The 15,991-nt window shown below is 38.1% G+C and overlaps 1 protein-coding gene across 10 annotated transcripts in view; it reads right to left on the bottom strand.

Moving 5' to 3' along the window:
• mad1l1 (mitotic arrest deficient 1 like 1) overlaps positions 1-15,991 on the bottom strand; it is a 1,066,498-nt gene that overhangs the window by 1,007,036 nt on the left and 43,471 nt on the right. For all 10 annotated transcript variants that reach the window (XM_069928298.1, XM_069928297.1, XM_069928299.1 and 7 more), the window contains exon 10: positions 2,864-2,925. In XM_069928298.1, the coding sequence (XP_069784399.1) occupies positions 2,864-2,925 (62 nt within the window). The remainder of the gene's footprint in view (positions 1-2,863; positions 2,926-15,991) is intronic.

Here is a 15,991-nt window from a genome sequence, read left to right as displayed (position 1 = left end):
TTGTTTCAGAGATAGCCTTCTGCAGGTCGAACCTGGGCTTCTTGTAGTGATCTGGACCCCCGACCTTAAACGCCCTTGATCTCGGCCTCAACAGGTTGCTTGTATGCCAGGAGTAGAAATACAGCCAGGTGACCAGACTTGCTGAAATGCAAGTATGACTTGGTAGGTGTACTTCATGGTGGTGTAGCAGTGGTCGAGAGTGTGCTTCCTTTGATCTCACATGTAACACGTTGATGGAGGTTCGTTAGCCTTCTTCAGGTTTGTCTGATTGAAGTACCCTACAATGAATGATAAGGCATCAGGTTGTGCTGTCTCATGGCTACTCCCTCCAATGCTAGCCTGACGTTAGCCTGAGGCGGAATGCACACTGCAACCAGGATGACGCCAGTGAACACCTTTAGCAGGTAGAATGGGCGTCACTTGATTGCCAGATGTTCCAGGTCAGAAGAGCAAGATTGGGACATAACTGCAATGAATTTATGACACAAACGCCACCTCCCCTGGATTTTCATGACACCAGTGTCTGGTCAGAGCAATGAAGGTGTAGCTTCATTTAACCCTGTTTCTGTAAAGCACATTACATAGCACTCCCTGGTGCTTCTCTGATATAATCTGGCTCAGAGTTTATCAAGTTGTTTTCCAAAGGATTGTATGTGGGCCAGGAGTGGTCGGATCTTCTTTAAATGGCCCATGGGTCACATGCTAATAACTCCCTCAGTGTTTAATTGGTCTGTGCAATGTCTCTTTAAATCTCCCACAATGTTTAAATTGTTAAAGATCAAACCAGCAACCACAAAGAAAGCATATCACACAGGGGTAAAGAAGAACAATGATTTTATTAACAAAAATTCACCTTCAATCTTTAATTCAAAATCCCCCTTTTATAACAATGCCCACTGGTTACTATGCAAATTCCTATAACAGTGTAAAACTAATAAATTCCCCAGCCTAAATATAACATATGTAATTAAAGTCTAAGTTATATTTCCAACTAGCCCACAGAAAAACTTAAGACACAAAACACACAAGACTCACAAATATTCGATCTCAACCAAAGTAAAGATCATCAACAAAATTCAGTTTGTTTGGTAAACTGAAGCCAAAAGATCTTTGAGAGAGAGAGAGAGAGAGAGAGAGAGAACAAAATTCAAAATTGTCTTCTTGTGTTGCTTGCAGAGAGAGGAACAATCACTTGGTCCTGATCCTTCTGGCTGCCTTCGGAATGTATCATCCCTTTTAAAATGCCCAACATTCTAAACTGCCTCCCAGACATTGACTCTGCTTGGGCCTCCTTTCACTTCACAGCCACACCCAGTGGTGGTCCAGAAATTTCTAGATCATCTTCTGCACATGCCCAGTTCATCTCCCACTCTCTCAGCAGTCCACTTTCACCTTGGCTCTCTAAGGCAAACTGTCACTTTCCAACACAAAACCAAACACAGAACTCTGTAACAAAATGTACTGAGCACCTGCTACTTACAACTCCGGCGGAATTTAAATGGCCCGTTTGCTGGCTGTTTGAAACTCCTGCAGTCCAACTGAAACTGCCGATTCCACCAAGTGCAAGGTCTGCTACTGATCATAGAACATCCTTATTTACAGGCAAGTTTGAGTCTATGGTTCTGAGGTTAAGTTTTAATAGTTCAATTAGGGAGTATTTGATTATTCCCTTCAGAACTGCACGCAAAGAGTTGCCACTGTAAGGTGCTATCTTAATCTTACTCACCCTAATTGACCCTTGCAAGACTCGGTACCAAAGTCTGGCTATTTACACTCCTGTTCTGATCAATACTGCATTGGAGATGCAACATAAATAGGTTTCTAGATATTAGATTAGTACAGGAAATTAGTGCTGAGATAAAAAGAACCGCTATTATCTTACTGAATGGCAGGGTAGTATGAGGGGTTGAATGGGCTAATCATAATAGCCTTTGAATGACTATTGGTGAGTACGTATTTTATGTCAACATCACAGCATGCAGGCCAGATGTACATTTACAAGGGAAATTTCATGGGGATTCCAGGGGTTCCTCAAATGGAGAAAAATCTTAATCTTGATGAATTCTGTGAAGGATTTCATTCAATCCCTAATGTCTTAAACACTTTGGTTGTACCTCAACTGTACCTTAACTTAAATTACAAATAACATTGTTTTAGTGCTTTATTGTATGAATATATATTAAATTCAGAATAGCCAACTCATTTGAACAACTTGTTACTGAACAAAATTGTAATGACATTTATAATATACTGAAGCATGTACTGCTCAGGAAGAATTACTCCCACACACAACTTCAAACCCTCATATTAAAGAATCCCACCAATCCCTTTTTGGGGTGCCACAGTAACAATGGAGTTTAGTCTCTTTTTGCCCAATTTTTCTCTTCCCATTTTCTTCACAAGTTTCCTGATTTAACTAATTAATTCACAAATTACTTTGCTCTCTCCCTCACTGTCATTTCACCCTTTGTAGCAAATTACAGTATCGCTATTGGCTCTGACTGTGGACTTTTGCCATTAGAAGATGATTTACATACCGTAGCATCTAAAGAGCATACAAAACATCCCAACTCATGTTTTTAGGAGGGTTACAAATGCAAAAAAAAATCAGCAAATGATAGGTAGTATAATCAGATTGTCTTAAATTCTTTGCACTGTGACAACAAAATCCAAGCAGCAAAGCTCAACCATGGACAAATAATGGAAGACACTAGTAATGTGTATTGGAGTCTGCACAGCCCTCACTTAAACCTAGTGTGAAGCATTCATACAGGAGAAATACAAAGGCAACAAGAGAAAAAAAAAGCACAAATACTGTTGGTTGCATTTCACCAAAAAGGTACATTTTCTAATAGAATCTTACCGGATATTTAGTCCAGAGGTTTGTTCCACATTTTCCCAGCTTTGCAATTTTGATAATAATTTCTAAAATAGGAAAAATATATATTATTTGAAAAACATTTGTAAAGGTATCTTCATATGAGCAGAAATTAAACACACAATAGTCACGAGCTTGACAAATCTATTTCAGATTCCCTTTTCCACTTTTAAAATAATTCTTAAAAAAGACTTTAACATCCAATCTTTTGATCAATTAAACAGATATTTTCAGCTCCAAGTATGAATATTGCCCACCTACAGGAATGTGATTTGCCTATATTTGACGTATCCCTCTTTGCCTTTCTGATCCAAATTCCTGTCAATTGGGGGTGTGGCCATGCAAAGGACTTGAACAGACCTGTTTTGATTGAAGTATTCATGGTCCAATAGATGGTCAAAATTTGAAAATCAGATGTTCTTCATCAAAATGGATAAAACTAGCACGAAGAAGCCAAGGCAGCTGAGAACAAAGACTGAAGAAGCTCCTATTCATCCGGGAACATTGGGTCAAAGTCCCATTAAAGGGAGTGGTGCAAAAATGGCAAAGGGACTGGCAGGACCAGGTAACACTAGGGAACGGGATCAAGGATTGAGCATCATCATCCAAGGTCCTCGAGCTTCAAGGAGCATCATTGTATTTGTTAGTATTTAGAAAATTTTTGTAGGATATTATTTTTATATTTTGGTATTTTTATAAGTTGAGGGATAGGGAGGGGGAAATTAGGACTCTGTAAATCATATAAAGTGGAAAGAGAATGTAATATTTTATCTATTGCATTTGCATGAGTCTTTGGAAAATCAAAAATAAAATATTCAAAAAAAGAATTGAGCATCATCCTGGAAAAAAATGGAGAATTTCAGTAATCGATTCATAAATGCTGTAACAGTGATGAGAGATATGATGAAGAAAATTACCAAAATAAAAGAGATTGTTGAAGAACTGATGGAGAGAATGGGCCGAGCAGAGATTGAACTGACGAAAATGCATGACGAGCCAAAGAAAAGCCAAAGTATGGGAATCGGATAAACAAGGACTGCTGTTCAAAATATACCATGTGGTGAATATTAATTGACAGAATAATGCCCGGATTATTGGACTGAAGGAAGGAATCGAGGGAAGAAATTTGGTGAACATTCTTTTTTAAATGGATCCCACAAGTGTTGTGAGAAGAAATTGGGAGAAAAACTGCATATCGAGAGAGCTCACCGAACAAACCCAGAAGAGCTGGTGATCAGAGACTAAGACCAGTTCTGGTGAGACTTATAACCTACTGAGAACGGGAGATAATTCTTGGAGTAGCATATGAGTACTGAGGGCAAAGACCATGTCAGTGGTTCCTCTGTTTGCGCGAAAGCCGCACTGTGATTCTGGGAGAATATTCTCGGCGACACTAGGTATTATTCTATTTAGTAGAATCCTAGCGAAGATTTTGCCTGCAATGGAGAGCAACGTGATTCCCCTGTAGTTTGAGCAGTCTGATTTCTCGCCTTTGTTTTTGTACAGGGTGATGATGGTGGCATCACGAAGATCCTGAGGCAGTTTACCTTGGTCCCAACAAAGCTTGAAAAACTCATGCAGTTTGGCATCCAGAGTTTTGCCGCCAGCCTTCCAGACTTCTGGGGGGATTCCATCCATACCTGCTGCTTTGCCACTTTTCAGTTGTTCGATTGCCTTATATGTCTCATCCAGGGTGGGAACCTCATCCAGCTCTAGCCTTAGGGGCTGTTGAGGGAGCTGGAGCAGGGCGGAATCTTGGACTGAGCGGTTGGCACTGAAAAGAGATTGGAAGTGTTCTTTGCCCTCAGACAGCTCCAAGAAAAGTGCAGAGAACAAAACAAAGGACTCTACATCACCTTTGTTGACCTCACCAAAGCCTTCGACACCGTGAGCAGGAAAGGGCTTTGGCAAATACTAGAGCGCATCGGATGTCCCCCAAAGTTCCTCAACATGATTATCCAACTGCACGAAAACCAACAAGGTCGGGTCAGATACAGCAATGAGCTCTCTGAACCCTTCTCCATTAATAATGGCGTGAAGCAAGGCTGTGTTCTCGCACCAACCCTCTTTTCAATCTTCTTCAGCATGATGCTGAACCAAGCCATGAAAGACCCCAACAATGAAGACGCTGTTTACATCCGGTACCGCACGGATGGCAGTCTCTTCAATCTGAGGCGCCTGCAAGCTCACACCAAGACACAAGAGAAACTTGTCCGTGAACTACTCTTTGCAGATGATGCCGCTTTAGTTGCCCATTCAGAGCCAGCTCTTCAGCGCTTGACGTCCTGCTTTGCGGAAACTGCCAAAATGTTTGGCCTGGAAGTCAGCCTGAAGAAAACTGAGGTCCTCCATCAGCCAGCTCCCCACCATGACTACCAGCCACCCCACATCTCCATCGGGCACACAAAACTCAAAACGGTCAACCAGTTTACCTATCTCGGCTGCACCATTTCATCAGATGCAAGGATCGACAATGAGATAGACAACAGACTCGCCAAGGCAAATAGCGCCTTTGGAAGACTACACAAAAGAGTCTGGAAAAACAACCAACTGAAAAACATCACAAAGATAAGCGTATACAGAGCCGTTGTCATACCCACACTCCTGTTCGGCTCCGAATCATGGGTCCTCTACCGGCACCACCTACGGCTCCTAGAACGCTTCCACCAGCGTTGTCTCCGCTCCATCCTCAACATCCATTGGAGCGCTTACACCCCTAACGTCGAAGTACTCGAGATGGCAGAGGTCGACAGCATCGAGTCCACGCTGCTGAAGATCCAGCTGCGCTGGATGGGTCACGTCTCCAGAATGGAGGACCATCGCCTTCCCAAGATCGTGTTATATGGCGAGCTCTCCACTGGCCACCGTGACAGAGGTGCACCAAAGAAAAGGTACAAGGACTGCCTAAAGAAATCTCTTGGTGCCTGCCACATTGACCACCGCCAGTGGGCTGATAACGCCTCAAACCGTGCATCTTGGCGCCTCACAGTTTGGCGGGCAGCAACCTCCTTTGAAGAAGACCGCAGAGCCCACCTCACTGACAAAAGGCAAAGGAGGAAAAACCCAACACCCAACCCCAACCAACCAATTTTCCCTTGCAACCGCTGCAATCGTGTCTGCCTGTCCCGCATCGGACTTGTCAGCCACAAACGAGCCTGCAGCTGACGTGGACTTTTTACCCCCTCCATAAATCTTCGTCCGCGAAGCCAAGCCAAAGAAGATATGAGTACTCTAAGCAGAATAATGGCCCGCCCGAAGTTGATCATGAAAAGGTTTTTTTTCAAAACTTTAGCCCGGCCTTGATTAAGCAAAGAAAAGAATTTGAAGATGTGAAAGGACAACTACGTGCTAAAAACTTGAAATACTCAATGACATATCATGCAACTTTGAGGGTCGAAGTAGTGGAGATTTTTCAAGACCAAAGATGAGGTGGAAGACTTACTGCAAAGTTTGTACGATTAAAGTTGCTGAGGGAGAAGATTGTGAAAATATTTATAATGAAACTAAGTATTAAAAGTTGTTATTTTTTTATTTTTGTTAAACTGTCTTGTATTTATTGTTTAAAAGTAAAGTGTGTAGAAACGTTCACGGAGAGCTCAGTAAAATAAAAAAAATCTGGGAAAAGTGGTGGCAGGATAGAGACTCCAGTCTAAGTGGAAGAATGGCACCTCAAAAGTAAAAAAAAAGATGGCACTAAAGGGGTTCTTCTTCCTCAAGAGATTCTGTGGGCTTTTTTTCACCGGCATTCAGGGCTCTACATATATGTCACCATTGGGGCAGGGACACCATGTGTTTTTCTTAAAGGGAAAGGATCACATTATTTAAAGAGTCAAAGAGATTTTACTTTTTTTTTTAAACTTTATTTATTCGTTCAAAAAACAAATAATATGACATATGCAACAATTAAACATAAACATTAACTTTTTTTTACATATAAAAAAGAAAAAAAAAGAAAAATAGGTAAATCCATTTCATCAAATCAGTTTTAATTTTTTTCATTAACTGAGCATAATTTAATTTATATAAAGATTGATAATTAACATTCAAAATTATACCCAGATATTTAATTTGATCAGTCCACTTCAAATTAATAATATTCTTATAAACTAAATAATCTCCTTCACTTACCGGTAATATTTCACTTTTTTCCAAATTAACTTTATATCCAGAAAGACATCCATATTGTATTAAACATTCCTTCAAGTGCAAAAGTGACTGAGCTGGGTTTATTAAAAACACCAATACATCATCAGCAAATAAATTAATTTTATACTTCTCATCTAAAACTTTCATACCTTGTATCTGTGTATTTTATCTTATCAGCTCTGCTAAAGGTTCAATCACTAACGCAAACAAAGCTGGTGATAAAGGACAACCTTGACAAGTTGATCGAGTTAACTTAAAGGATTCTGAAATCAAACCATTCGTCCATACTCTAGCTACCGGTTTATTATATAGAGCCCTAATCCAACCAATAAAAAAAGGACCAAACTTAAATTTCTCCAGAACTTTAAACAAAACATTCCATTCAACTCTATCAAATGCTTTTTCTGCATCGAAGGATATCACCATCGGATTATCTGAGGATTGTCGAAATCTATTAATCAAACTAATCACGCGCAAAATGTTATCTGAAGCATATCTATTCTTTATAAAACCTGTTTGATCAATATGAATCAACTTGGGTAAAATTTTAGCCAATCTATTCGCTAATATTTTAACTATTATTTTATAATCTACATTTAACAACGAAATTGGTCTATATGAAGATACTTTCAAAGGATCTCTATCTTTTTTAGGAATTACTGTAATTAAAGCACTAGAACAAGACTCAGGTAATTCATAATGTTCTCCAACTTGACGTAATACATCCCCAAACACTGTAGATACATCATTATAAAAAATTTTATAAAATTCAACCAAAAATCCATCAACACCAGGTGATTTACCGTTCGGGATTTCCAGTATAGCTATTTAAATTTCCGAATCAGTAAATGGTCCTTCTAACTCCTGCATATCTGCATCCTCTAATATCGGTAAATTCAACTGTGATAAAATAAAATCAATCGATCTAGTGTCTTGTTTTCCTTCAGATGTATTTGTTTTTATAAAATGAATAAAATTCATCATTAATCTCACGAGGTTTATAAGAAGTAAGAGAATTCCGTCTAACAGCATTAATAGTCCTCAAAATCTGTTCTTTCTTTATTGCCACGCCAATACCTTATATGCTTGTTTCTCTCCCCATTTGTAATACCGTTGCTTAGTCCTATTAATCACACATTCAAATTGATAAGATTGCAAAGTATTATATTCCAATTTCAACCTAGATAATTCTATTTTCTGATCTTCTGTAGCATCTTTCTGAAATTCCTTTTCTAACTCATCAATCTGTTTCTCTAATTCAAGACTGATTTAATCGATTATTTTTTATTTTAGAAGTATAACTAATTATTTGTCCTCTCAAACAGGCTTTCATAGCATCCCATAATACAAACTCACTTTGAACAGAATTAGAATTTTCTTTCAAAAAAATAAATTTGTTTTTTCAAAAAAATCAATAAATTCCCTATTTTTTAACAACATTGTATTAAACCTCCAACGATAAGCCATTTGAATTTTCTCAGAAGTTGGATATGTAAAATATAACAAAAAGTGATCTGAAATCACCCTACTTTTATATTCCGCTTGTTGTATTTTCCCTTGTAAATGTGCCAATACTAAAAAGAAGTCATTCCTTGAAAACGATTCATGTCTAGATGAATAAAAAGAGAAATTTTTCTCTGTCGGATTAAGACGTCTCCAAATATCTACAAAATTAAGATCTTTCATCAACGCTTGGACCTGAATTGCCATCTTGGATTTCTTAACTTTCTTCGGAGATTTATCTAATAAAGGTTCCAAAACACAATTAAAATGACCACCAACTAAAATATTATCATTAGCCTGACCTAAACATACAAATGCATCTGAAATAAATATTTCATCATCTGCATTTGGGGCATAAATATTAAGTAAAGTCCAAAATTCACTAAAAATCTTACAATTCAATTTAAGAATACATCCTGCCTTTTCCTCCATTGATTGTAATTCAAAATTGCTACACCTTTACCTCTAGAATTAAATGAAGAATATACATGCCCAACCCAGTCCCTCTTTAATTTCATGCTTTCCTTCTAATTCAAATGTGTTTCTTGTAAAAAAGCATTATCAATTTTCATTTTCTTAATATACACCAAGATTCGCTTACGCTTAATCGGACTGTTTAATCCTCGAACATTATAAGTAGCAAACCTCAACTTTGAAATACCTACCATTATTACTAAATACCAATAATATCTTTATAGAAAAACTCAAATCAACGTATATAGGCCCTCCAATAGAAAAAAAACTAACTAAAATTAAAAGAAAAAAAAGAAAAAAACCCCCCCCCCCCCAAAAAAATCTACCAAAAGGTAGTAATCCCCTAAACAAAAATTGGGTGTAGGTCAGCCACCAGTGGCTGATGACTAGTAAAGAACTTAGTGCAAATTTCTCCCTCCCCAGCCAAACAATCAATAACATCAAAATATCATAATAACAAAAAAAATAGAATTAAAAAATTCTTCTTTTCATCCAAAAGATTCCAATCTCGGAGATCCCATTTCAGAAGGAGTAGACTCTTTCCATTCCCGTTTTTCCCATTTCTGCCATTTCTTCCATTTCCGGAACAACCAGATTTTTCTTTAGGAGATAATGGTGGACTACGTCTTTGTCGTCTTATATCTGGCAATGAATCAGCAAAAATCATTGCTTCACATTCATTTTCAAAAAACCGAAATTGATAGTCTCCATAAAACACCTTCAACACTGCAGGGTAGCAAAAAGTAGACTTATAACCTTTATGCCACAAAGTTTCTTTAACTGGATTGCATCGACGTCGACGTTGAATGACCTCTTCACTCAAATCAGGATTTTAAAAAAACTCTGCTATTCTGAATCAATAATGGAGTTTGTTGTTGTCTCGCATTTTGTACTGCAAGTCGAAGTATTGCTTCTCTGTCCAAATAACTCAATCATCGAATTATTACCGATCTCGGTGGTTGACCAGCTGAGGGTGTTCTTCTTAAAGCTCTATGGGATCTTTCCAGTGTCAATCCCCCAGAGAAAAATTCTTGCCCTAATATTTGCAGGATCCAGTCTTTAAAAAATTTGATAAAATTCAACCAAAAATCCATCAACACCAGGCGATTTACCGTTCGGGATTTCCAGTATAGCTATTTAAATTTCCGAATCAGTAAATGGTCCTTCTAACTCCTGCATATCTGCATCCTCTAATATCGGTAAATTCAACTGTGATAAAATAAAATCAATCGATCTAGTGTCTTGTTTTCCTTCAGATGTATTTGTTTTTATAAAATGAATAAAATTCATCATTAATCTCACGAGGATCTTGTCCTTCTATACCTTCTGGTAAACCAACAATTTTCACATTATTTCTTCTGCTTTGATTCTCCAAGTAATCTATTTTTCTTTCCAACTCCTTCTCACATTCTCCTAATTCTATGACTGATTTTTCCATCTTCAATACTTTTTCTGTTAGAAGTCACTTGTTTACAGTCCAAAAAACCAGTCTGAATTTTTTTAAATTCTTCATAAGATGCATCCACACGTGCTTTAACCATATTTAATTCTGAACTTATACCAGCATTTAATTGAACCATCTCATTCATTAAAGATGTCAACATATGTTGAATAACTGCAGCTGACGTGGATATTACCCCTCCATAAATCTTCGTCCGCGAAGCCAAGCCAAAGAAAGAAAGAATTGCATCATACATTGTGAATCCGTAAATCTCAACTCTGATTTCTGACATGGTGGCAGAACAAGGTAACTGCAGCTCTTGCTGAAATTCAACAGAAGGCATTTTAAAAGATTTACTGCGGGTCTGGACTCCCAGTGACGGCACTCCAACTTCCTCAGGGAGTCGCCGCTGGACTCCCCCCTTATCTCGTTGTTTTTCCATCAAAATTCCAGCATCCTTCACTTGGTGAGTATAGACATTTTTTTTTCAGCTCCCACAAGCAGTCTTTGAGGTTTAGACAATTAAGAGATTGAGCCTGGGGCTGTATCAAGTCGTCTAGGCCCCAAATCTTCATCACTTTGAAAATGTAACTTCTTCTGCACTTGAGGTTTAATCTTTTTACCATTAGTGGCCATAATAATTCCTTAATACTTTAAACTAAAATTTAAAAAATTTAAACTTGAAAACAAAGAGTTAAAAAAACAGGTACTTAAAAGTCTGGCCAGAGAGGTCAAGATTACATGTCTAGACTCAACGTCATCTTGCCACGCCCTCCCAAAGAGATTTTACTGTTAAAAAAATATTGTTTTATAAATATCGATAGAACATTAAAATTTATTAGTTTTAATGTTAATGGAACTAACGGACCAGTGAAGAGAAAATGAAACATGCAAAATTAAAAAGAATATGGGTGGGGCAAGTAATATTGTCTTCATTTGGATCAAAAGCAAAAGATGTGGCAATTTTAATTAATAAAAATATATCAATAATAATAGAAGAGACATTAATTGATCAAGCTGGAAGATTTGTAATGGCACACTGCAAAATTTATGCAGAATCATGGACGTTTATGAACTTTTACACCCCAGACTAAGTCTCTATGAAGGATGTCTTATTAAAAACTACAGGAGGAAGGCAAAATATATTGATTGGAGAAGATTTCAATTTTTGTTTAGATTCAATATTGGATAAATCAGCGAGAACAGTAACAAGGGTGAAAACTGCAAAAACAACATCATTATGAAGGTTTTAAATTTAATTGACATATGGAGGTGGCTCAACCCCTGAGAAAGACACTATTTGTTCTACTCAAGGGTACATGATTCACATACAAGGATTAATTTTAATGTCTGCTCAGTTACAAAGGAGAGTGATAAAAACGAAGCATTTGGCAAGACTTTTATCAGATCACTCACCATTAACATTAACTTTCATGATAATGGAAAAGCAAGAACTTATGTACAGATGGCACCTTAATGCTACATTACTAAAGAAGAATGATTTTTGTGAATATATTAAGAGAGAGACAGAAATACTTTGTGAAAACAATCTTCCTTCCACTAAAAACAATTTTCTAATATGGGATATGCTTAAAGCATATTTGAGGGGACATATTTTTTACACTAAAATTCTTAAGATTGAATATGCAAGAGATTTAAATGGCTTCGAGAAGGATATAACAAAACTGGAAAAAGAATATCAGATATTAGGAACACAAGAAAAATGTAGAATATTAGAGAACAAAAAGTTACAATACATTACCAACATATACAATGGAAAAATTATATTAAAAATTAAACAAAAATATTATGAAATAGGAGAACTGGCACACAAGTTGTTATCTTGGCAGGTTAAAGCAGAGGAGTTATCCAGAATGATAAATGCCATAGAAACAGAAACGGATATCACAATATGTAATCAAAAAGAAATAAATAATACGTTTAGACAATAATATTTGAAATTAGGTAAATCAGAATTAATAGGAGATGAAAATGAGATGGAAGAATTTTAAACAAATGTTGAATGTCCCAAGAAGAGAGAGGAAAAAGATGATTTAGATGCAAGGGAATAAATAGAAAAGCCTCTGGGTATTTTACAATGTAATAAGTCCCTGGGGAAGATGGGTTTCCTCCTGAGTTCTATAGACAAATTTAAAGATTTGTTGATGCCTCTTTTGATGGACGTGTTAAACCAGACGGTGGAGACCCAAACCTTCCCAGAAATGTTTTCAAATACTATAATTACATTGCTACCAAAGAGGTGGAGATCCATTAAAAACCTCATCAAACAGACCAATATCACTCCTGAATGCAGATTATAAAATTATAGCAAAGGCACTAGCCAACAGACTGGGTGAATATTTAGCAAAATTAATGCATCCAGATCAGGTGGGATTTGTTAAAGGAAGACAATCTTCAAATAGCCTAGATAGATTATTCAATATAATACATATGGCAAAATCAAGGTTGGATCCAAACATAACTATTTCTTTAGATTCAGAAAAGGCATCCGACTGACTAGAATTATCTTTTTTATATAAAACTTTGGAAAAATTTGGTGTAGATAGAAAAAAAACTATCATAAGCCACAAGCTAAAATTATAATAACCAAAAATCATCTATTTTCCCCTGAGTCGATCGAGTAGACAGGGGTGTCCCCTATCACCAGCATATTCATCCTAGCAATTGAACCTCTGATGAAGATTATAAGAAGGGATCAGATGTCAAGGGCTTCAAAGTTGGACAGGAAGAACATAAAATTAGAAAAATATCGAAGAATATCAGGATATAAAATAAATATGAATAAAAGTGAGATAATGCCATTGCAGAACTTTGATTATGAAAGATATCAAAAAGATAGTAGATATAAATAGAAGAAATATGGAATTAAATACTGAGGGATAATGACAGATAATAACTAATTATACCATTCTACTAGAAAAAATATTTACAGAAATAGAAAGATCTGCCGATTACATTAATAGGAAGGGTAAATTGTATAAAAATGAAAGTGATGCCAAGTCTACGGTACCTCTTTCAATCATTGCCTATTGCACTAAAAATTTATTTAAATTATTACATAATTGTATAAGACAATTCCTATGGAATAACAATGTACCAAGAATTTCAATGGAAAAGTTAACATGGGACTATAAATTGGAAGGACTTAGACTTCCGGATTTTAAGAAGTTTTATCTATCAGCACAAGCAAGATTTCTATCATCTTTCTTTGAAGAAAACAGTACCCCCCCCCCCCCATGGATTCAAATGGGACTGAATTCAATAAACAAGGAGACAATAAAGGACTTTATTTATGTAGAATGTTAAGCCAATAACAAAAAAAATCCTACATATTATTAGAATATGGTAAGAAATAAATGCATGTATAGGGGAAAAAAAGCAAGTATATCACTGAGGACACCATTATGTAAAAATGTACTACTGCCTATAAATCTGCGTGAAAAAAAATACTGAATTCATGGAATATCAAAAGAATAAGATATGTTCATGAGTGTTATACTGAAGGATCTCATTTCTTTTAAACAATTAAAAATTAAGTATGGAGTAGCTAATGGGACATTCTTTTCCTTTCTCCAGTTAAGATCCTTCTTAAGAGAAAGATGGGGATCAAACTTGGCACCACCTGAAATTAGTGAGATGGAATGAACGATTTGACTGGGGAACACACCCTAAATTTATATCTAAAATGTACGTTGCTCTCCAAAATGAAAGTGCAAAACCAGGTTTACAGAGATTGAAAGAGAGATGGGAGTCAGATTTAGGAGTTGCAATAATGGAAAGGTGCTGGTCTGATTGGTGTTTGGATAGCAGGATATCTATTATAAAGGCATAGTATGTATTAGTGCAATATAATTTCCTACACCAATTACATCTCACACCACAGAAATTACATAAATCAAAAGAGGAAATGTTAGAAATTTCTTTTAGATGTGGAATGGAAATAGGAATTTTTGTACATGCTAGGTGGTCGTGTGTGAAGCTGAGATCTTTCTGGAAGGATATTACTGAAATACTAACTGGGGTGGCCTTCATGGACGACAGCTTTGTCTTTTGGACAATTTTATTGAAATACGTAATAAACTAATTAAATTCAAAATTTTATTTGTTAAAATAGCTGTAGCTGTGACTAAAAAATGTATTGCAATTACTTGTAAATCTGACTCCCTTCTACAATGGAAGGCAAAGATGAATACTTGTATACCTATGGGAAAAAAATCTAAAGAACAAATATGATGTTGTGGCGGCACACATCCTCATGGTGAACCATCCCCACTTATATCGCCACATGGCGGGGCAGCCATGGGGAAATGACGTCGTCAGAGGTTTCTCTCTGACTCCAGTATCCCTTCCAGCGTGCACCCTGGGCAGTGATTATGATGTCACAATGCACCAGGTGACTGAGCTCATGCTGCCCTTATTGGGACGTGCTGAATTTGAATAAAAACAGTTGTTAATGACCCTCAACGTGGTGGCTGTGTTTCTTCCACTGCTCACACCATCACAATGGTGACCCCGACGAGCCAGACGTTTTTCTGGACTCAAATCACCATGGATTCAGCATAAGTTAACGCTGTCTCCATCAAGCTTCCCCTTCTTTTGGACCTACCGACCGAGAACGTAGTTTGGGCAGGTGGAAGCACAATTTCAACTCTGCAACATCTCTGCAGACGCCACGATCTTTTACCACGTCGTGAGCGTTCTGGATCAAGATAAGGCAGCGAGGGTGGACAACATCATCCACCAACCCCCCGGCTACGGCAATTACACCACCCTCAAAGACCTGCTGCTTCAAACTTTCTGGCTATCTCCCCAGCAATGGACTTTCAGGCTCCTTCACCTAGATGGGCTTGGGTACCATAGTCCGACGGCACTGATGGATGAAATGCTGGCCCTGGCAGAAGACCACAAGCCGTGTTTTCTCTTCCGCCAGATATTCCTGGAACAGATGCCGGAGGACATCCAGCTGCTCCTCACAGATGAAGACTTCTCGAACCCGAGGAGAGCAGCAGCCCATGCGGATGCCCTCTGGCTCACGAAGAGGGAAAATGAGGCACCCCTCAACCAGGTGGCACGACCAGGAGCCAGCCGACCAGAAGCCGCTCCCAAGACCAAGCCAGAGGAGGGCCAGTCGACCTGGTGTTTCTACCACCAGCGCTGGGGAGTGCAAGGCCGTAAGTGCCGCCAGCCCTGGGGTTTCAGGGAAACGACCAGGCCAGCAATCTTTGATGGGTGCGATGTCTGGCCACACAAACAGCCTCCTTCATGTGATGGATAGATCCACCGGCCGCCGATTCCTGGTGGACACAGGCTGAGCTCAGCATCCTTCCCCCCATGGCATTGTAGTCTTGCACCCGTTCTCGAGGTCCAACCCTGCGGGTGGCCAGCGACTCCACCATCAGGACCTACGGCACCCATAGGGCACAGATCCAGATCGGGAAGAAGTTCCACTGGAGATTCGTCCTAGCCTCCATGGACACCGCGCTGTTAGGAGCTGACTTCCTCAGAGCTCACGGCCTACTGGTTGACAT

The sequence above is a fragment of the Narcine bancroftii genome, chromosome 3, assembly GCF_036971445.1.
Source record: "Narcine bancroftii isolate sNarBan1 chromosome 3, sNarBan1.hap1, whole genome shotgun sequence".
NCBI classification, from domain to species: Eukaryota; Metazoa; Chordata; class Chondrichthyes; order Torpediniformes; family Narcinidae; genus Narcine; species Narcine bancroftii.
The sequence above is the reverse complement of the archived record's forward strand: the minus strand, read 5'-3'. Positions and strand labels throughout refer to the sequence as shown.